The 23,674-nt window shown below is 41.3% G+C and overlaps 1 protein-coding gene across 1 annotated transcript in view; it reads left to right on the top strand.

Annotated features, from left to right (window-relative positions):
* Positions 1-2,781: 2,781 nt before the first annotated feature.
* The window catches only part of ADAM22 (ADAM metallopeptidase domain 22), a gene marked incomplete at its 5' end in the record, with an annotated part of 124,771 nt that continues 103,878 nt past the window's right edge, over positions 2,782-23,674 (top strand). Inside the window, 3 exons of the mRNA XM_084208368.1 lie at positions 2,782-2,839; positions 3,009-3,175; positions 19,039-19,115. Coding sequence (XP_084064494.1) covers positions 2,782-2,839; positions 3,009-3,175; positions 19,039-19,115 — 302 coding nt within the window. The remainder of the gene's footprint in view (positions 2,840-3,008; positions 3,176-19,038; positions 19,116-23,674) is intronic.

Genomic DNA, 23,674 nt, shown 5'->3' with positions numbered 1-23,674 from the left:
CTCTTTCAACATGAGATATTCCATGAGTTGCTAAAAGAACAAAAAATCTGTCCCCTGATGTGAAAGAGCTCATTGCTCAGAGGCAGACAGTCTGCCACAGTCCTCAGCAATGTTGAGGAACTCCCAGGAAAGTAAAACTAGGAGGTCAATCTCAATGTTCGCTGCCTGATTTTCCAAATGGATGTGAAATCACCATCAACGAAATTTAAATATTTCTCTGAAGAATTAATAATTCATTTCTAATCAATGTGTACAATTAGAAGGGACTTCACACATACAGATCAGGATTTACTTCCTTGTGATTCAGATCCTTCAACATAATATAGAAATTTTCTGCAATTTATTTAAATTTTCTCTTTAGACTTAATCTTTAGTGTTTACCACAGAAGTGATAAATAAACAAGCCAAAGAGTAGAAGATATAAATGAGAGAGGTTTGCAAGGAGAGGAATGTAAAACCTTTTTCAGCTTTGTTTTGGCTAATTGCTTCTAGCATGCACACTTTTTAAATGCCTTTATCTTTGTATTAGTTGGCTGTATTTCTGGAAAAAAAAAAGGAAGTTATAAATATTATTCTTAAAATTAGTGAAGGGTTTGACCAATACAGAGTTGGCATACTAAAAAAAGGACTGCATTTATGAAACATATGTATCATACCTCACCATATCCACTGAGGACACAGACTGGATAACACTGCATTCATAGTTAGCTTAAAGCAGCCAAGCTTTGGCTGGCGCTGGGTTGGTGAACCTTCCATGTGTAACACCTACACTACATCTGAACACTGGTGAGCAAGAGAAAGAATTCTGTGATGTACTGATCCAGGAAATGAGTGTATAACTGACTGTGTGTCTGCTGCAGAATGGTGTAATGTATATCCAATGTCATGAATTCTCACAGAAATACTGACAGAAGCAGCTGTGAAATAGTGTGCCAGTGGGAAAAGTTTGGTCTAACTGAAATAACTGTAGGGGTTGGCTGCAGCCTGAAATGCAAGGATTTATTACTTTTGTAAGAAGATTGAAGCATCATATTATAATACTGATTTTTTTTTCTTTGCTATAAATAGCACTTTCTCATTTTCTTTACCCAACTCACCCATGGTCTTCTTGACACCACATACAAGAGTTTTATAAGCTAATTTTGGACTATTTCAGCAGCTGCTTCAGGACTTAGTGGATACTTTGAGGTAGTATTGCATCTTGCCTGTAGTACCTGACAGCAGTATAAGCAGGACAGCACAAAACTTACTCGCCACTTTCTCCCTCAAAGTTACTATATATTTCCTCATGCAATACTCTTCTGTTATCTTCACGTTGTTGGACTGTCATTTTGTCTGTTTTCATATCACAAAACAAACTCTGAGAAACTGAATTTCCTCCATCTATCCTCTAATTGGTTCCTTTAAGAAGATTATATATGTAGGTAAGATAAACCCCGCAGAGAAATCGGGCCAGGAGCGCCGGCATTCCCTGTCGGGTGGCTCCGGGGAGCCAGGTAGCCGCTGTGCCCGGAGCACGGTCCTTCCCGCGGGGAGCTGTGGAAGGCAAAGGCAGCCCGGCAGGTGGAAACGCTCCTAAGAGCAGATATGGAGGTGTCCTGGCTGTTGTCGGTACAAGCAGAGCAATTAAAATTGATCTGTATGATGGTTTTTAAAATATTTTGTTGGTTTGTTTGTTTGCTCTTTCAATCTTTGAGACTACAATGAGCAGCAGCTTTCTGTGTCATTATCTGTGATGCCACCTCCTCCTTTATAATGTGTTTACAACTGGTACAAGCCTTGCAGTGGGTAGTTAGACTTCGTATTCTTTTGCCTGTATCGGTAGCGAGCTGGATCTGCCGCTGCCCTGACATCCCTCCTCCTCTCTCCGCTCACCTCAGCTGCTATGGCCGTCCTTGCTATCGTCCTTCCGAAAGCGGAGGGCAAAGAGGTGGCTCAGGCGACCGCCACTCTCTTCTCATTTTCATAAAGAAATGTAGTTAAGGAAGGTGAGGTACACCGCGATGAGGGGCAGCGCTGCTGCTCTCGGCTTCCCGGTAGGTGGGAGTGTAGAATTGGGTTGCAAATGTAGCCAATCCCTCCGCTGAGGGAGAATTATTCTCGCCTTTCAGGGAACGGACATCGTGGGGACTCCCTGACACCTCGGCCTCTTGCTTAGTCCAGGAGAGCGTGTTGTAACCTGAAAGGAAAGATTCTGCGTTGTAATCCTCTCGTTGTTAAAAGAGCGAGGAGAGAGTAGAAATTTAAGAAGGCAACAAAAAATGTCGTAGAGAAGGAAATTAAGGTTTGCTCAGAAAATGAGCCCGTAAAGGAGGAGAGACGGGCTGACGGCGGTATGGGCAGGGAGGGAGGGAGGGAAAACGCCCCGGCTGCCTCCCCGGAGAGCCCCCGCCCTCACCCGCAGCCGTCAGCGAAGGCAAGTTTTCGGCGGGGGTTCTCTCAGCCCCGGAGCGGTGCGGTACCGGGGCGGCCCTACGGGGCGGGGGCGACTGCGGAATCCCTGCGGCGCTGCCCGGGCTCCGGGGCTTCCCCTCCGGTCTCGCCCCGCTCCCTCACGCTCTGGCGAACGACTACATTTCCCAGCACTTCCCTCTTCCAAGCGGGCTCTGCGGGGAGCCTCGCCGGCTCTCGCCATCTCCTTCGCTGGCAGGGGGCTCGGCGCGGCGGCGGGGCGGAGCTCGGCAGCCCCGGCCCCGCGGCAGCCGCGGCCCCGCAGCCCCCCCGCCCGTGCAGGCGCGGAGCCGGCGGCGCTCGGCGGCGAGCGGGGCGGCGGGCAGCGCCATGCGGGCTGCCGCCTGCCTCCTCTGCCTGGCGCTCGGCGCCCTGACAGCGGCCGCAGGTGAGTCGCGGTGGCGGGGCAGCGCCGCCGCGCTTGGGGCGGGGGCGGCGGGGAGGGGGGGACGCTGCGCCGAGGCTGCTGCGGAGCCCCATGGAAACGGAGCCCCAGCTCCAGCCTGCGCGCCGGGGGCGAGGGCGCAGCCGGGTGACAGTGCCTCTCCCCTGCGCAGGAGGCGCCGGGCCGGCGACGGCGGCAGCGGGGCGGCAGCGGGGCGAGAGCCCCTTCGCGGAGCGAGAGAGCATCAGGCCCCTGCGGCTGGTCTCCGGCGAGGGCGGCGGCGGGGCGCGGTGGCCGGCGCTGAGCACGCGGGTGCGGAGCGAGGCGGCGCGGGCACAGGTAAGCGGCGGGCGGGGGCAGAGGGGCCCGCGCAGCAGGGCCGGCGGTGCGGAGCTCCCCGCAGCCCCCGCCAAGGGTGTTTGCACCGCCCCAGGATAACGCTCGGGGCAAAGCGATGCTCGGCCCGACGCGCGGCTCGGCTTCCCGCAGGAGCGCGGGGATTGCCAGCGCTGGGCAAGGGCGCTCGAATTAGTTAAGGTGGTCCCCTTGCCTGTTAATGCCCTCCCCCGGCCGGCTGCGGGGCCCGGGCGGGCGCAGCCCGCTGCCTGCGGCGGCCGGGGCGCCCAAAATGAAAGTTGCGGTGCCTTTGCGACAGCGGGGCTTGAAACGCTGCAGCTTCATTTCGGCTTCTGGCTGAAGCGTGGGCAGGGTGGGTTTGTGTTCCGTGGACTCGGATGTGTTTTTAAAAATAGAAATTGTTCATCGGAAGGGAATTGCTTGAAATGTAACATGTGAGTTAAGCACAGGATTTAACGTACATATTGCCCGCTACCCAACCCCGGGTATATTTTCAAATTCCATAAGATCATAGAATCATTAAGGTTGGGAGAGACCTTTAAGGTCATCGAGTCCAACCATTAATCTGGCTCTATATGTGTTAAAAAGCATATTTTGATTATATGAAGCCAAATCCCTTTAACTTTTAACAACCTCATTTTGTATTAAAATACTGTGATTTTCATCTTGACCCCTTTGGTTTGAGGTGATGGCTGTTACATCTGAAGGAGACATTAAGTCCAACATTTGAGGTAACTGCTGACATACAAGATGAGTTGCAGGCCTGTTTCCTCTTTTTCTAAATGACTACTGTGTGTTTAAGAAACAAAATAGATGAAAAATTGCCTCATATTTCTTTTTTTTTATAATCCATAAAGTATAAGAACCGACAACTTGCATTCTCTTTGTTTTGTTAAATAATAAACAAGCTCTTCATAGCATATGTGTTTGCCTCTGAATGTAACTTACCCTATGTAAAGGTTTTTCAGATATGATGACCATATTTAGGGTACAATGAAATACTATTCTCAAAATTCATAATGCTTTGTTCAAGAAGAAAAAAACTCCTTTAGGCATTTCAGGATTCTTTGAAGACTCCCCAGAAAGTCACAAGTTCAATCACTTTGTGACATGTCTGTTTTAAACTTAGTAATGGTTGCATTTAGCTTTAATATTCGGCTTAAAACACTGGTCTTATAGAACAAACTGCTAATTAATGGGTTTCATTTTTCTGAACGTCTCAGCTTTTATTCACCAAATCTTATGCTCATAAAATTTTCAAGTCATCCTGATCTAGTTAAGTTGTTAGTATGAATATTTGTCTAAGCAGAAAAAAGTAGTAACATGGATGGTTTGGAAAGGGTTAAACATGTCTATTTCACAACAACCTCCACAGTAAACTAATGTTAATGTGTAGAAGCTCTGATGTAAATGTGAAAGCTACTACAACTTTTCTTCCTGATCAAGAAGTTTCCTCGCTGCTGCTTAAAATATTCCCAGCCTCTTCCATGGTATCTGATGGTTGTTGCTCATGGAAGGATACAGTAGCTGACAGTGCTTTGGGCAAAAAAAATTGCCAAGCAGGCCAAAAGGAGTGAAGCAGTACAGACTTTCTGTGATTCTGGCACGGAGCATGGTTACATCCTAATTGCAGGATATTGCATCCCCTGCCCAGGGATCTGAGTCAGCTCACCGGTAATGGACCAGCAGCGTGGCTGACTTTGCTTAGCTCAAGTTGTGTAGGAGCTGCATTCAGGAAGGTGCTTATCAGAGTTATGGACTAACTTCACAGAGTGAACTTTTGTGGTGCTTTTGGGTGTCTGGTAAATGTCACATGAAGTATAAAGGTGCTGGATTCTTCTCGTCATGAAGAGACACCCCATGCCTGCCCTGATGAGTTAACAGTCAGTGGCACATAAAGAGTAGGGGAATAGAAGTGTCCTCTGCATCAGTAACATTTCCATATGTATTTGATTGTTTTATGATTAAATACCCTCTTACTGTCTCCATGTTCTATCCATTCCTAGTAGTCTTTGAATAGCTGTATTTGAGAGTTTAAAAAGCTGGTCTTGAATAGAGATTTCAAACCAAAGTTAACGGCCTTTCTGGGTTAGTTAAGGGAGTGTGCTTCTTAGAGGAGGTAAAAGCATTCAAGAAGAATCCCTGGTGAGTGAAGGACTAGCAACCATGCCTAGAAAAACAAAGATACCTGAATGGGAAGGTGCATTCAGAGGAGTAGCCAACAAGGCTGTAGTTGAATTAATATAAAACAATGTAGTTGTGTTTTGAATCGGATAAAGATAAAAGGGGTATGTGGGGGGGGGGGGGGGGGAGAGAGAGAGATAAGCTGGAGAGAAGGAAGTTGCATTAAATCGGATTGGATTCCTTTAATTCCTGGATGAAAGCTTTAGCTGCAGAAAGGGCAGAAGTTGAACAAGAAGGATGCAAGCCTGAGTTCAGAACTGCACAAAGGGAAATGAAGATGATCATGCAGAGGAATGCAGAAGAAAAGCGTGGCCGTTGCAGATCAGGAGTTTTAGAACAGGATCATGATGGAGTTGAGCCAGAGGATAATATGAGAAAAGGGGGTGAGAGGAGATAATTGAATGCAGAAGTGACTGGGATGTGATGGATGGCGGATTTCTAAAAAGTAATAGTTTGTTTTCAGTATTTATTGAGGTTTTTCTCTAGCAACTCCCTCTGTTTTGTTGGTTTTGGGGCCACTGCCATCAGAGTTGAGTGACTTCTCTACCCGCATGCTTTACTATTAAATAGTAAAGAAAATAGTCTATATACTCATTTTAGAAACCCAGAATGTAATTGCTTAAAAACATAATTAATGTGCTCACAGTTGTAGTTGTCCAAGATTGCTGGACCTCAGAACACAGCACAAAGCAAATGTTGTAGGCTATTACATCTTCATGTCATTAATGTTTTAATGTACAATATATAGTGGACATTGGAGAATTCACGTGACTTTGGGTTTTCGCTTTTAATTCCATTGCAGAATGGAGTCATTACTGCTGTGACACTCCTGTACTTCAATTTCTCTGTTCCTTAAAGGGTCCCTGTTAGCAGCTTAGTGTGTAGAATAATCAAGATAAGATATAGCTAAAAATACACTAATATTATCATTAATGCAATCCAGGATCTTAGCAATGGACACCTAATTTACTGTTGCATAAATAAGTGTATTAGAAGATGAGAGTCCTCTATGTCAGGGACATTCACTGAAGGCTAATCTAATATTTTTGTGTTTGAAAGAAGGAAAGTTCCCACCTTGGACACTTTTAAGGAACCTTTTAGCTTTGTGCCTTAAGCCATATTTTGGTATTGTAAGAAGCACATGAGAAACCACAAGTTTTGTAATTTTCCTTTAGTCAATACTGTGCAGGCCTGTTCTTTGTTAAAATGTGGGAATGTGTAAGCATCCCTCCCCACTGCCTGTATTACCATTATCCATTCTTTAATACATCTAAGTGTTACATGGAAGTTTGTGAGATTTGCTGTGATTTTCAGTGGGAACAAGGTTCTGACCTGCTATGGACAGAGATTCACTCATCTCTGCTGGTTGTGCAGGACACCCATGATATAGCAATTTCTCCTTCTCAAGCTGTTTTTCACTTGCTCATTGCCTGTTGTCATTAAGATACTTTGGATTCCTTCAGAGAGAGTAAAAGGGATGACCTGGTTGTGTGGGGAGCCTGAAGGGGCTCCAGGACTGAGCTGCATCTGGAGAGAAGTGCATGTTGTTTGTATTCCAGAGTGAGTCAGTAGTTTTCAGTAAAGAACTTGTCTTCAGCAGCCTGTGTTGTTTGTGACCGAATGATACAATTGCACACACCTATTTGGAATCATGGCTTGCAGATTTCCTAAATGATTTCTTATTGCTAATAATGAGTTTCAGTGAAGCTTTGCTCTGTCATGCTGAGTTTGCATAGCTCTGCTTCCTCTTGGATTTGAAATCATCATTTGTTATTCAAGTGTTGTCTAGTCTTTGCTATTGGATTCTCTGATTTATTGTCATCTCACTCTAGTCTTCAAACAGGATATCCCACTTCTTTGCAGGTGCTTCTGAAATTGCTGACTCTTGCTTTTTGTTCTGATGCTGTCAATTTCTGTGGGTATTGTAAGTTACTGTGTTGGGTGGCTCCAACGAATAGTAATTTTTTTTTCTTTAAAAAAAGAGCTCTGACTGTTGTGTAGCTTATAAAATATCTCTAGAGTTTGGGACTGATGGATGGTGACTGTTGGCAAAGAGAAGTGTCATGAGAAATAGCTTGATTAAAAAAATTATTTTCTGCCCACTTGATCAAATTACTTCTCTCTCTTGAAGAAACTTAGGCACAATTTTTTAATCATCCTAACAGAAAACCAAAGGGAAGGAGGCTAAACTGGGAAAGGGGCTATAGTGAGTAATAGCATGCATTTGGTTTATTGCTGAATTTGGTTTTCTTCCTGCCTTGGTGCCTTTTAAGGTTTGTAAGGCATTAGGCAAAATGTGTGTGATACTTTACTGTATGTTCAGTGTATGCAGTTCTGCAATAAGGTACTTCACCAACATGGCAATATTTTATGAATATGTGAAGGATGGTTAAAATATTCTTACTCTAGATGCAGGTCTTGCCTTTCTGAAGAAGAAAAAACTGCTGAAAGCTAAACTTTGCTGTAGATTGTGTGTTGAATGATGTAAGGGCATTGAGGGTGTCCTTTGATTTCTGAGGTACACCTTTTTATATAGTACTCAAAGTGTGTTTTGGTATTTTATAGGCAAAGAATATTTCAAATTCTTAATTTATCCTTCTTTGCAAGCTCATATCAGGAAAAGTCTTTCCCTGCTTGATAATGAGATTTGTTATGACAGTAAATGTATAAGTCCAAAAAAATCATCCAGCAAAAAATCTCTGGTAGCTGCTGCTTCAGAGTTCATGTTGTTTTGTGTCTTCTCATGCTTGTGCCATAGCAGACTGGAAAAGGGAGATATTCCTAAAGCTATGGCTTAGCCTCATAAAACAGGCTTATATACAGCCAAAAAGGATCATAAAGGCTCAGATGTAACAATTTGTGTAGAAAATATTTTCCCAATACATTTGCTCGTTGCCATGATTAGTGCAGTGACTGCAAAGTCACTCCGAGGAGTGCTTTCCAGCTCTGGGGATGAATGTATCTGTATTCACTCCTGGTTTGTGTTGGTGCCCCTGAGTGCAGGGTCACACTGAGTATTCTTTCTGCCACAGTTTCACTGTGTAACTGTTCTGGGACTCCTGCAGTGGCTAATCAGCTATATCAGCTATAACATATGCATGGTGTAGAAGTGTGTTGCGTCCTGAGCAGTGTCTTGATAAACTTTGATGAGATTTATCCATATTCTGGAGGAACTACATGTGAAGTTAAGATTCACTCTGAAATGTTTGCCACAAGAGCATTATGGACTTTTATGTTCAAAGGTCATGGTAGATCTATTATCCTTCTGGTAGTCAGGTCCCTTTTGTGGTTTTCCCAATAATCATACCAGTCTTCATGTGACTCCAAATGAACAACTTTTTTAGGGCTCTGCTTGTGAAAACATTATCACAGTTATCCTGTCAAACACTGCTTAAAGGTCAATCAAACTGTATAAAATCTTCAAAAGCCTGATAAGGTTCAGGTCTGTAAATTGTGGGTCCTTCTAGCTAGCACTGGCTCAGTGCTGTTCCCTCTCCAGTTAGCTCTGCTGAGGTTTGTGGTCCTTCCACTTATTGCTGCCTTCCGCTGGGTTTCCTCCCTGGAGAGGATGGAAGATGAGGATCCTTGTCTTCCACTCCCATGGGTTTGAGCCAAGGCTGCCTCTCCCAGGCAGACTGTTCTTCTGCTTCATGGGAAGTAGCTCACATGTCAGATGATTTAGTTGCCAGCCCAGGCCCATGTGTATTCTCTCAGTCTGGGTAACTGTGGATGTCGAGGGTGAAATCCAATACTGTCAGAGGATCAAGACTGGACACAGGATTTTGGTGTCTTCCTATGCAATCTTTCTCTTCATCTACTGATATGTTTCAGTGTTTTCATCACTAGATAATATTTTTCAGTGTTGTTTTTTTCTAGAAAAAGTGTAATTGTTTCTTGCATGTTAACCAAAACAGCTGTATTCAGTATCTCCAAAAATTACCCGTCCTGTCTTCCCTTTCTCTAGTTTTGACTTATGTAATTGATTTTAAACAATGCCAAATTTGCTATAATTGTCTGTGGAAAACTTTCAGACAAGAGAGCCTTCAATGCCCCTCTAGTTCCCTTCCTTGCTTTGGCTTGCCAGTGGTCTCCTAGGTAGCGTATGGATACGCTGTTCCATGGAGATGTCTTTTGGAGCACATACAGGATTGCAGAGATCTGTCTCATGAAATTTAGCTCTTCGTAGCTGCAGATGCTCCCTGAAAGTGCTCTTCTGGAGCCACTGCAATAGTTGCATTAATCTGCAGAGGAGAAATCATTGCTGCAGGGGTGAACTGTGCAGCAGCAGCTGTGCTGAGCCACAGCCAAGCGTGGATGTGGAACAACATCACTGTCCTCTGATGGAAGCATGTTCAGTGCAGATGAGAGCTTTGGACACTGAAGATTACATCTGTGCAAGCTTTTAATACTTTAGTGGGAGGACTGTGTGAAGGAAGGCTTATGTTTTTTCCCCAGAAACTTTATTGTTAAGCTGAACAGAAAGGTGGCTGAAGTGCACATACACACGGTCAGGCTGTGTTCTGCCTGGCTGTGGCATGCACTGCCGTGATGGGGCTTGGCCGGTTGGTAAGTCCAAGTGGAAAAAGTGGAAAATCAGTGTCACCTGAAATTGAAGAATTATGAAGAAATCACAGAAAGTGGCAAATGAAATAGAGCTGTTTTATCTGTTGAGTCACTAGGAGTCCAGCTTGGAAATTTGATTCAGTTATAGTAAGTTAAAAGCGTGGCATTGTTGCTGTGCGTTTGCGCCCAGACAATGAAATTTGGTGATTCATCTGGTAATTTGACCAGCTCATGTTTCTCTACCTAAGCTAAATTCACTCTTAAGTCTCTCTTTCTTCCTTGTTTTTAAGTGAAATGGGTGTTACCAGACCAGAGAACTGTAGCAAGGGACATGCTTTAGAAAAAACGTGCTCCAGAATGTGGTATTAATTCAAAGTTTAGAAAAATTTGTGTGGGTAAATGCCTTCTAATGAACGTGTGATGAGGAGGAATGTGGAGGCTAGAGCCCTGACTTACAGCTCAAAAATTGCCCAGAAGAATAGCAGTATGTAGGAATGCACTGTTCCAGAAATATCTCCTTAGAGTATTCCAACTCCTGCAATTCTGTGGGAATGAAAAAAATCCATCCATCAGTTGTTTCAGAAAATACATACAGTGAAAATGTTGATTCATTTTGGTCTCCTAGGCTGTATCAAGGGGAAAAGGAGTTTTGAAATTTGCTTTTCTTGCACTTTTCAACTCAAAGCAGGACTTTGATACTTGAATATAGAGGGTGAGTCATATTTAAAAAGTATTATCTGTGGAATTGGTTGAGCAATGTATTGGCATGCCTAAGAGTCTGCAAGTTTTGTCAAGCTTTTTGTTAGCCTCTAATAGTGACAGGATGCTGGTAAACTTTCTGTTGGTGCCCAGAGTCCATTCCTGGGAGAAGTTAACCATGTTGGTAGGCTTTAGGTGTCAAAGAGTGCTTGTTACTTGAGGTGGGCAGAGCTAATCTTTTGGGGGTAAGCTTTCATTTGTATGTAAACTAAATGTAAAACCAATTGAAAATGTTTGGAATATGTCAGTGTGTTGCTGAAAAAAGGTTTGGTTACTGATACTTGTATAAAAGAACAAAGTCAGTGCAGACTCCTTTTACTACATTTGAATACTTTATTTGTAATGTAAAGGCAGCTTCATGTAGATTGTAGCTTACTTGTAGATTTCTCTCACGGTGGAACTCTGTTCCTCCTGTTCTGAAGACTACAAGAGATGCTGAAAAGGGGGCCTTGAAATGTTATTGATTCCTTTCAGAGCTTGGAAAACATGTAGCTAAAAATGACCTCAAGGCACCATCTGCCTCAGCAAAGGAAATGCCTTCACTCCTCCCGACTGTTGGATCAGTTGGGTTTTCCTTCTTGCCTAAATGGTGTTCTTGGACAATAGTCCATTCTCCAGAGAGATGACACAGAGATGCAGATGGGTTCACGCTCAAGGGCTGCCCACAGCACGTGTGTTGCTGCCCTTGTTTTGTCCTGTCCCCTGCAGATGGGCGATGTGCTGGTTGTTTGCCTCTCGCGCTGCAGCTGTGCACGAGCGGCATCTCGTTTGGGTTCTGCCCACTGGAAACTGCCAGGGAGAGGGGTGTTTTACTGAGGATAGATTGTCCTTGTTGGAGTCCTTTCCCTCTGGTCTCATGTTTCTTCACAAAGTAGTTTCCCCCTCTGGTTGCAGCCAGGTCCTGGGCTGCTGAGTGATACAGATAGAACACATTGCACTACTGCTGGAGTATTTTTTCTGACTCCTAGGCGTGCCAGTACGCTGATTTTTCTGTTAGATCTGGCTTTCTGAAAACTACAGTCACTGTGGGGAGCAATGGAAACTGGTGTTTCTGGGTCACAGGGTGAGTCTTTGTTTGCTCTGCTCCCTGTCTTAGTTTAAGGAGTGTGATCTTCAATGGTCGTCAAAGTTTTGTATGAATTACAGCAGGAAAAAATTCTGAACTTTTCAAATTTTCATTCATGACTTTTCTTTATTTTCGGTATGTAACCTTGTACTTGATTAATCACACTTATAACAGCATGTTTGATTATATTTCCCCTGGCCATTTGATGAAGAACCTTTTTGAGTGTGTTTTAAAAACATGAGATTGAGCAGTAACCAGTTTTCTGGTTTTGCCCCAGTAGTGATACATTTAAGACCCCTGGCACTCTAGTTGGATGTAACCTTTTATACATGAATTCCTGTTGCTTGCCTTTCAGAAAAGGAGGAAAAAATTGACTTCCCAAAAGTTCTTCCAGTTCTTCCTTTCACATGATTTGAAGACTTGCAGTAATTAGTCTCATAGGAAATCAAAGCTTACAGACAAAATTTCAGAATCAAATAACATCATCCTCTACACTTAAAAGCACAATGAGTGTGAGATCTGGTGCCACCTTTACTGGTTCTGGAAACAAGTGTTAGATTGCCTCTTGGGAAGCAGCATCTTGCCTGTTCAGTTGCTCAGATTTGTCCTACTAGATGTGTGAGATCAAATGGGAGCTTGTGCTAAATTTGCTGGCAGTGACAGCCCAATAGTTTTCCTCTCTTCATCGTTCCACTTAACATTTAACCTTGGGTGAATTTTCGAGAAAGATGAAGCGGGGGTGAGGAAGGAGAGCAGTAAGAGAAGCTTTCAGCAGGATCCATGCTGCTACCCAGGCTCTGACTCTGCAGCAGTGACACCTGTGTAACATCTTGCATCAGTTTGTGCTCGGGGCTTTTTTCCCTTGTGCTCTTCCCCCATATATACTGAGTAAATTCAAACAGTGTCTTCTATCACAACAAACCCCCCTATTTTGTTTATTTGTGTGTTTGAACACACAATTCAAATTGTGTGTTCAAACACACAAATAAAATAGGGGGGTTTGTTGTGATTTTTTTTCCTACTGGGAAGACTAATTACTGGCATTTTAGAGGTACAAGTGGTTCTTGCTTCTGAGTTTGAGTTCATTGATACAATGATGTTTATATGGAGAAAAGCTATTTTAGGTCATGTTTACGACCACAAGGAACTGGGCCTTGGCACCACATTCTAGCTGATGGTGTTTAGCTCTCGCTGTGCTCCACCCTCACTTGGCATGGAGAACAGATGTGTGATCCAGGACTTAAAAATGAACATGCATCTATTAAAATATATTCCTATTTCTAGCTTTTCTTCAGAATGAATAACTGATGTACTAAGTGTGCCCCAAAGAGGTAGTTGTAAAACGTTTTTATCAAACCATGATCCTATTCTGCAGTTTCTTCATTAAATAAACTCCACCCTGCCAAATGCCCCAAAGATATTTAGATTTATACATTGGATAAAAAGAGAGAGCTTGCATGAAGAATGTCAAATATTGATGATTACTGCAGTAAATTAGTGCCTATAAATATTATGAGAATGCTAATGAAAATAAGAAAAGAGATTTTGCAGTTGTTTAATATGCTATGATATGTGGATCCAGTTCAGTGATCCTGAAGTTTTGATTAAAGTTAGATATTTTCAAATATCTAACTTTAATCAAAAGCAATAAAGAAGACCTGAGGAAATAATCTCGCAGTTATATTTTATTGTGTATTTTTGAAAGAAGATTCTTCGACTTGGAATCCATATTTTTAATTTTAGACCTAGGCTTATTTCTGAATTTTATCTCTTAGCAAAGTTTTAGTTTTTTTTTCTTCCCAGTACATGTGAAAAAGTAATTTTTTGAAGAGATTTCTTATTTTACATAAAGCAAAAATATACTGCATAGCTGTGGATTTATTACAACAAAACTGAGGTTGAAAATTTTCTTATTTTCTTTTTAGAGTGTGTACATTTTATGTGTCCTATTATAGAGTGCTAATTGGCGCTGTATTACTCTAGCATAAACTTATTTGTAATGATTATTTTCAAATCAGCAAATGTAGGTAAATCTACATAAGATTTTTAGTGTATTTTTCATTTAATTTCATGAATATATTTATTTTGATTTCCCATTGGCTTATCTGTGTCCTTACTGAACTTAAGATACCTTACATTATCTCATACACACTTAAGGGACTGTCAACAAGCTGAGGTTTCTATTCTATGAAATGGGGGAGAGGAAATTAAATTAATGTCTAAGGAATCTATTACTTTGTAAATGTGACTGACTCATGAAATGTCTACTATAAAATCTCATTGTTCTTACAAGCTCTGAAACACAATTTTAAAGTTTTTTCTTCCTGTAACATCCTTTATTATTTTATCTCTCGATTCTCTTGATGCTTTTCTTTCAAGTTGACAAAATTGATCAGAATCTTTTAATTAGAAACTACAATGCTATATATAGTAGTAAATAGAAGTTTTTTACATCAAAGGGCAAACATATAAATAGGATTTTCTCCTCTATTTTTTTAACGAGACTTTGTTCATTTTTGACAGAAATTTTTGTAATCTCTTCCAGCAGAACTTATTTTAAAGCATCTAAGTACTTTATTAAGGATACTTCTCAAGGAAGAAACATGTTATGAGGAATTGCACATTGCATCACAACAAGTTTTTAATTATTTTTCCTTATTTTTTTGAGGAAAAATATTAGTCATCATATTACTGTGCTGCTTTCAATACTCAGCTAATTATACACAATGTGAGGAAATGTCTACATTTTTCCCTTTAAAATTCTTCTTAGCTTGATTATTCCAGAAAGTGCATAGCTTGTAAATGTTTCACTGGTGGTTAAGATATTTGCCCTATTTGAAATGAAAATCTTTGAAATCCATTTAAGGCTACCTCCAGAGCAGTGCGCTGATTTTGATCTGCAGTGATGTGTGTTGGTTGTAGTTGATGTATGTTTGTTTCCTTTGCAGATGCTCATTCTTTGGGGCCAGTGTCTGGAGAAATCTGATCCCCAGCAGGGGTACCGGAGGGACATCATTATTCTGTTTTTTCTTTGTAGTAATAAATAGTCATATTTGGTACTGGTTGTCCATCTCCTCTATTACTGCAGTGATCCCTGAGGCATGGAGCAGGTGATTTAAAATAATTGGAATCACATTGCTCTTGGTTTGGCAGGAAGGTTTGCAGACCACTTTTGTTTTTGTAGAATTCAAGCTTTTAATCTTTGCTTTAGATAAAATATCTTTGTGCTTAGTGATTTGAAATAATCTTTTCCACGCCATTTACTCTTGATTCCTTTCACATGTTCACTGACATGCTTAAACTTCACAGTCTTTAAAAAAAGTTAGCTCTGCAGAGTTGCATTAGGTGCATGGGGTGTTCAGTATTTTCTTAGTGGGCCTTGCAGGTCAGTGCAATTTATGCACCACTAAGTACTAAGTACTGCCCCTGAAGCGGCTGATTTCAGAGCTCTTATTGGTATCTTTCTTCTTCAGTTGCATGACACAAAAATTTCAGAACCTTTTGATTGTGTTGGAGGCATTGTGTTGCACTCTTCCATGAAGTTGTTCAGTTCTTCTTCCCTGGCTCTTGTTCATGTCCTGCACTGGATGCATCTCCTGGTCACCAGGAACTCCCCTTTCACGACTCAGTTGTCATCCACTGGTGTGTACTCAACCTGATGGCTGTTACAAAAGACTCACATTTTTGGGGAGAGTTCCTGGGTTTCAGAACTGAATGACGTAGTTTATTGTCTCGCTTTGGTGGTTTAGAGACGGCTTTGCAGGTGTTTTTCTTGTTACTTCTGCTTGACTGAGGTATTGTAGATGGAAAGGTATTATTTCCTCTCTTTGGGTTCTTCTAATGATGCATGTCCGTGAACGTAAGCTCCTTTGCAGCTGCCCATTTTACCTGTTCACTGAGCAGGCAGGTAGATGTGCTTAAAGATAATGTAGACCCAAGACTCTTTAAAATCCATTTCTTTATTTTGTGGTTCTTAACCAGATCTTAAGAAGAACTGTTAACCTAAAGAAATGCATTGTCTGGAATTCTTAAGGTGCAGTTTTTTGTTACTGTGGATGGGATTTTTAGCTGAAAGGGAGAATCTGTCTTCCTCTTCGTTCTCTGTTGGGTGTCCCCTTTGACTTCTTTCTATTGCATCTACCTTGTCATTTATTTAGATCAGTTTATTTGTCTGACAAAAACCAGACAAATCTCCAGGTGGTGATTAATTTTCTGCTGCTGATCTGACTTGCTGGCTAGCCACATGAGCTGACAAGGGAGAGTTGGTGGGAACACATTGCCAGGATGGGGCAGAGCTGTTTGTTTTTGGCAGCAGCAGCCCACAGTGTGCAGTGTGACAGTGCTTTAAAAACAGGTATCAGGAAGGGATGCAGTTTCTGGAAAGGGATGAGTTTGTCAGGATATCCAGAATGTCTTGGTATCTTGATAGGCTTGAAATACCCTTGAGATACACCTGATTGCACTTGAGCTTAAACTTAATGGTAAGTTTCTGGGTTGGCATCACGTATCTTGGGGAGTGGTTACATCTGTGTAATGTTTTTCATATTAATTTATTCATACATATTTTCTCCCTTAAATCCACATTAACAGTTTCTGTCAGGGAACAACTGTGGTCCAGGGTCACCTTAGAAATACATTAGCTTGTAGTTGTTTATCTTAGAGATGTGTTCAAGAGAGGAAATCTCCCAGACCAAATCGATATGGTGCAATATACCTGGCAGTTAAAAGCCAAACCAAACCGAAACAGTAATTTTTGCTCTGATGGGCTCTGAAGTGGATGTATTTTAATGACAAATGTTACATTTAATATATGTGATTTAGAAATCCAAGCTAGGCTTTTTATATTCTTTCTTACTCACGAATTCTCTTCTGGTACCAGCATATGGTTGTATAGAAGACTTGGTTATACTCTGTGTAGAGATCTAAATGATGGCATATGTAGCTATGTTGTTAACATGCAGGAATACTGAAATGCTGTAGAATGTTCTTTGCATCTAATAATGTAATGATGAGAATCAAAAGGCTGGGCTGTCCTTACTCCTTTGATCAGAAAACAGTTGCTGCAGTGCAGGTGGATGAATGAAGGTTAGCTAAGGTCAGCAAATGGGCTGCAGTGGAACAAGGGAATGACAGAATTGTCATTGGTCCTTTGTACCTTACTTGATTCTTGGCCTGTCACATCCTGTTTGTGAAGAGCAGCCTGAAAATTCACATCTAGCAAGAGAAGATGAAATTTTTAAATCATTCAAGGCAGACTCTGCTGCCTGAGAGGTGGAAAAGAAAAAACAATGGTAATGTGATAATTTGTTGATGGTTGTTTTTGCTGTATTTATGGTTGCACTAGCTGCTGCAGGCCAGAAGCAGCTAAGTGATGGTCCTGCATGTGGGTGCCATATGTGCTGTGGGTGTCTGTACATTGTGTGGGTGTCATTGCAGATGCCAGCTGAATGTGTATTTTTTTGTTTGTTTATTTGCTTTTAAATTTCTTTATGCTTTCTTTTTGATAGAAAGTAGGTTTTTAATATTGATGGTAATTTACCACCTATTATTTATCCAGATAAGGTAAACTATATGTAATATATATATATTCATTTGGTGAAAAATGATACATTTGTTCAAAAAAGATGATAAATTATCCAGAAAGAACCACTTAGCAAAGACCTGGTGGCCTGTGTTACAAAGCAGGCTGGATGTGGTGGGGATAGACAAAGGATATCTGACACTGAGTTATCTCTATTGAGGTGCCTTCCAAGGAACTTTCCAGTTTTACTGCATCCTTCTGAAGTGTAATGTAAATGTGTAGAGTTTCTTGTCATGCAATTTTGCATGCATCTCCACAGCAGTGACACAGCCAGGCATTTTTATAGAGGGCCCTCAGCCCTCTAGTAATAGAAACTGTCCTGACTTCTGGGTTTTTTAAAGGATTCATCTGTTTGTGTATATGCATTCATGGTTATTGTTTTTTTAAATTTATTAATACTCCTGCTTATATATGTAGACGTAACAAGAAAATTTTGCTGTAGGACAACTAAAAGATGTAATAAACAAAAATGTCATGATTCCCTCAACTTTCCTTAGCATCACTGCTGTTCTTTTCCAAGAAAGCTGGTATTAGCTCTTCTGGATTTAATACCTATTGAAAGCCTGCCAGTAGTTTTAGAAAGAGTTAATTTGATGATTCACATTATCCCATCCTGTCCTGTGTTTCCCAGAGTTTTCAATAAATCATTTGTTACAGTTGTACTATCCTGTATTATATTTATTTGGAGAAGTGTAGTTTAGAGTTCTAAGTGGCTCTTGAGCGTTTCCTCTTAGGTCCTCTGTCTACATGCTTCAAATCTTAATGCGCACATTTCAATGGAAACAAAATAGGAACAAAGTTGATACTGTTCCAAAATGTCTCCAAGTAGCTTTTCTAATTAATTAGTTAAATAACATGGCAGTTCCCTTTCTTGGATGTTTTCAGGTCTAGAAACAAGTGTTGCATTTCTATTGGATAGCCGAGTATTTTCTTCCACTACTACTGGAAGCAAACTATTGTTTCTGGCAGTTGGGAGTTATAAAGTGTTCCCATGTTTGCCTGCTATAGGACTGAATTAAAGGAACTAGTTTGGGGAGAATATATGGTAAAGAAAAGAAGAAAAGCAAGCGAGCAAGCAAGCAAGCTGTTTCTCCATCACCCATTTTTCTTTGGTTTTAGTAGCTGCTCAAGGGTTTGGAGTTTTGGGAACCTTTTAGAGGGTTGTGAGTCAGAACTTTACAGAAAATGCAGCTAATTATATTTTAGCCCATTGCTGTCCCCTCGGTCTATGAGAGTCTGTGTGAATGAACAGTTTCTTTCAGGCGGTGTTGGTGAGATCTGTGAGAGTACAGTTGTCTGACCAAGCCAGTAATGTCTCAGCTCTTCTCTCTAGTCTGTGTCCAGAGTCACTGTAAGGAACATGTGAGCCAGGGGAGCTCTCACTTCCCTTTGCTGGGAAGTTTTGCCCAGGATGGGAATTTGAAGAGCCGTTTCCTACAGCGTAGATGGGTTAAGATGGGGGGCTGCCCTGAGTCACAAATTGTGTTGTTGGGAATTCTTGAATAAGTCTCATAGATTCAGAAAACTGATCTTTTGTTCATTATCATAGACTGCTTTGTCTGTTTCAAGGCAATTTTATTTGGTTAATGACATATTTTTACTTATGGTATATATTTCGTTTCTGCATTCTCAAATCTGTACAAAAGGTTTTTCCATGACTTAATAATAATTCCAGTCTTTTCCATATTGCAGTCTACCCACATTGCTCGAGCCAGCTTCCAGGTTGATGCCTTTGGATCATCTTTCATCTTAGATGTGACACTAAACCAGTAAGTAATGACTGTCTCTTACACTGCATTTGTCCAAGACCTGGTGCCTGTAAAATGGAATTTTCCAGTGGAGTTTTTAGAGGATGTATTATAGCAAAAATACAATTTTAGGTGTTGAATTAATTTGTAATGGTATATTTTAGGTTTTTCTGTTACTTTCTGGAGTAGCATTGTAGGCTTTGATATTCCCATTGTTACTACTTGGCACCTATTCCAGTATAACTGCCATTTTAGTAGCATAATTTCACTTCACAGAATCACAGAATGGTTCAGGTTGGAAGGGATCATAGTGGGTCGTCTGGTCCAACCACCCTAGCCATGCAGGGTTATCCTAGAGCACATGGCACAGGATTGTGTCCAGGTGGTTCTTGAATATCTCCAGTGAGGGAGACTCCACACCCTCTCTGGACAATCTGTTCCAGTGCTCGGTCACCTGCACAGGAAAGAAGTTCTTCCTCATATTCAGGTGGAACTTCCTGTGCATCAGTTTCTGAATGTTGCCTCTGTCCCATTGCTTGGAAGCACTGAGAAGAGCCTGGTCCATCCTCTTGACCCCCTCCCTTCAGATACTGACAGACATGGATGAAGTCCCCTCTCAGTTGTCTCTTCTCAAGGCTGAACTGGCCCAGCTCTCTCAGCCTTTCCTCCTAAGAGAAATGCTTCTGTCCTTGAATCATCTCTGTTGCCTTCTGCTGGACTTGCATCAGGAGCTCTGTGTCTCTTTTGTTCTCAGGAGCCCAGAACTGGACACAGCCCTCCAGGTATGGCTTTGCTTCTGCCAGTTTACTGTAAAGGCAAATTGCAAACTTCACACAGAGCATCCTAGGATATTAAAAGGTGGATTTCCCAATAACTGGTAGCTCTGAGAATTTTAATAGCCAAGCATAAAGTACTGAAGATACATCAATTGCACAACAGCTAATCCTCAAAAAACAATGAGTACTTGGGAATGAAGTTTCTCCAGATGTGTTTACAGCCTTTTGGAACAGAGAAGCATTGTAAAGCAGTAGCACTGTGAACTTCAGTCCACGAGGAAAGATTGAATAATAGTAAACTTACAGTGAAATCTGGTGTGTGGCTTTCACTAATGAAGTAGTCTTTTAGCACAGCTGTTTTAGCATAGGAGTTGCTTTGCTTTTCTGTCCTGAAGTGAAAAGAGAATAAATGATAGTGTAAATAGAAGTGTTTTATTGAGTAATTCAGCTCCTCATAATTGAATATAATGTTTAGTGGTTTGGTGTAAGAGTTTGCATGCGATTGCTGCAAGTTTTTCTGCTGTAAAGATGAACCATTCAGGTTGCAATGACACCCACTCAAATTTCAGGTTAGTTTTTTCACTTGTAAATAAACTTGAAACAGTGGCAATTTCGTTACATGCACTGACATTAGCTAGAAAGCACCTGTGAATCCCGGCTGGTTACAGACAGTGGAGACACTGTGCTGCTGGAAGGAGAAGGCAAGAGGCTGCTTTAGGAGTATGATTTTAGAAGAACTGTGATTTAAAACAGTTATAGAGGAAGAATTTCCTGCTGAAAAGCACAAACTCCTTGGCACTGAAATGTTTCTTGGAAGTAGAAATTTTGTATACATATTTATACCTTACTGAGAGTGGGCTGCACAAACCTGTTTTAATTTGGCAGGTTAATGGTATGGTCACAGTTAGTTTCTAAACCATCAGTATTGTCCTTACAGTATAAACTTCAGGTCATCTTAAAACAAGTAAACATGGTCTATGAAAAGAGAAGTTAGGGCTCTAATTTTATGAGCTTTGTATGTGTAAGGAAACTTGTAGGTAGAATTTTTGTTTATGCACATAGACACGCAAACACACGTTTAACATTTTATCTGTTTTGAGCTGAGTGCCATTTTTTGTGATTCCTTTATTGTCTTGGATGATACTGCACAAGTATGTGTATGGTAAGACTGTCAAAATGCTTTCTCATTGTTCTTGAGAGTGCTGGAATCCAACTCAATATTAAAGAGATTCACTTTTTATAATATGAAAAAAATTCTATCAAAAATTGTGCAAAATGAAAAGAAGAAGGCTGCAAAGAAATCAGGATGTTTGGCTGCTATCATGATATCTAAATCAACTTTTAAACTAGCTCTGCAATATCATTTGCAGATCATCAAATAAAAAGAGGGCCAGGTATACCAGAGCAACATTTAAAATGTATTTTTAATTTTAATTTCTATGAAAAAAATCTTTCATTCAGAAGACTGCAAACAATTTTTTCTTTTCTTACTCTCCATATTATATTCTGTGTGTATATTTAGACCAGAGTAGCTCTATAGTTGAAAAGTAGTTAAATTCCTGCAAGGTTCAAGATTTTAGTTATCCTCTGCAAAAAAAATCAGTTTGGTGTTCATAACTGATCCTCTGCTGATATCTAAAGCATGCTGAAACAGGCCCCTGTGGTAAAATTAGCTCTTATGTGTAGTACACATTTGAGAAATGTTAAAGGTGATATGGGGGACACAAGGGGAGAAATAATTTAAAATACATAGGTTGTCAGAAAGGAGGGCCACTCCTTGCCCATGTCAGTCTCCTTCCTTGCAGTCTTCATGTTGTTTACAGCTTAGTGTACCTGAACATACCTGAGCATCATCTGTAGTTACAAAACCAGTAGTGATCAGTCACAGTGAAAGTGTTCATTCTCCCATGTGGTTCCCCAATTTATGGAGGAAAAAAGTTCAAAATTAAAATGGGAGTAGCAAACAGGGGGCTTAAAAAAAAAAATCAGAAATTAAAATATTCTCCTGACTCCAGATGTTTTTCCACAAATATTTTTTCTTCTTTTGCTGCTTTCCATGTGGGTGTTATTTTCTCTATTCTTTTCAAATCCATATTTTTATCTGTCAGATTCTCTGTTCCTTCTGCTGCATTTGCCTGTGCTGTTTATACATACTCCTGGTGTGTACGCTATTTTATTTTGGATTCTGTTGTGTTTGTGTATTTTCCATACTTGTTCTTATTCAGTTCTCTAGAGTCACACATTTCTTTATCATCTTTTTCCATCAGGAGTAGTTGTCCACTTAGCCACCACCATGGGTACTGCACAAATTTCTTAGATTTCTCTACCTGCTTCCTTGTCAACTTTCTGTACACTTGCAGTTGAGGCTGGCAGAAATGTTGATGGTGATAAGCAGAAATGTTGATGGTGATGATGTTGATGGTGTTGATAAGCACTATTTCTTGGCACAATTTCTTGGCTTTTCTCTCCGCCCCCATTGCCTGATTTTACCTCTTCCCTTCCCTTGATGCTATTGATTCTGGGTGTTAGTTGAACCAACTTTCCCTTCTTCTGCCACCTCCCAGAGCAGTGGCCTGCAACCAAAGGCTCACTGATTTCTGCAGTGAAACAAGCAGTGAAGATACAGGAGATGGGCAGGAAAATAAAGTGGACCTTACTTCAACATTTCACATATCAGGAAAACTGAGACCCAGGACAGGAGCATTCTGCAAGTCCTGGATGCAAGTGAGAGGAAGGAAATGAAATAATTTCCAACTGGCATTAAAGTGTGGCAGTTTAACTCTGAAATCTGTGTTCTTGCTTATTTTGGATCTCAACCAGTTGTGAATGCACATTTGTTCACATTAAATGCAGATGTAAAATACCCTGAAGTATAACCTGTAATGACAATAGAAAGTAATAATAAGCTGTTAGAATTACAGTGTAGTTTCCCTTTTTTAGTTTTCCTTAGTGATGGTGGCACTTTCTCCATATACATCACCGTTCTTTCTCCCTTCTTTTTTTCCCGAGTTGCCATAGTGTTCCTACAATGAACTTTTTTCTAAGATACAGTGTTTCTTTTTAACTTTCCTTGCCTGTTCAACTGGCTGTAGCATTTACAAAGGAGCTTTCAGGTCGAATCAGCTGTATTTTTGAGAGGTTCAGTCCCTTAGGCAGAGGTTAGGGATGCATTCGGTGTGTTTGTGAGTCTGTTGCCTCGGTATCCACGTGTGTTCAGGGCTGCATCTAATGGAGCTGTTTTCTCTGGCTATCCTGATTAGTGCTGCCTCCAGCAATGCCAGAGCCAGGGAGGTGCTGCTCCAGCCTTCCCACCCTCCACAGGGCTCCAGCTCCAGCCACTGACCCAGACCTGTGCAGGAGTCCCACAGCAGTGAAGTGTGCTTCCTCATTTCCTTATTTTAAATTCCTTCCTCTTGAAGTTTTTAATGCTGTGGTGGCATTGGTGGCTCAGCAAATGGTTGTTTCTTTTTTCATGCAAAATATTTCTTCTTAAATGTAGTCACACAGCCATTTACACTCTCCTCTTGTGTTGTAACTATGTGATTAAGCAGCAGAGCTCATCAGGACATGGGACATGTTTCTGAAAGCCTCTTTGAATCCCTTTTGCTCACGTGTATCTGTCTTGGAGCACCTGAGCTGGGGTGTGTTTGTTCATGGGTGAAGCAGCTGAGACCTGATGGCCCAAAGCAAGCTGTGGCTGTGGGCTGGGTTTATAAGGAGCGTGGTGCTGGATGGGTAGTTGGAAAAACTAGTTTTTGTGTTTGTTTGGAGGCTGGATGGGCTCTGACATGGGGGGATCACCCC

Source organism: Fringilla coelebs (genome assembly GCF_963513975.1).
Source record: "Fringilla coelebs genome assembly, chromosome: 1".
In the NCBI taxonomy this organism is placed as follows: domain Eukaryota; kingdom Metazoa; phylum Chordata; class Aves; order Passeriformes; family Fringillidae; genus Fringilla; species Fringilla coelebs.
Note: the sequence above shows the minus strand (reverse complement) of the source record. Positions and strands in the feature narration are given on the sequence as shown.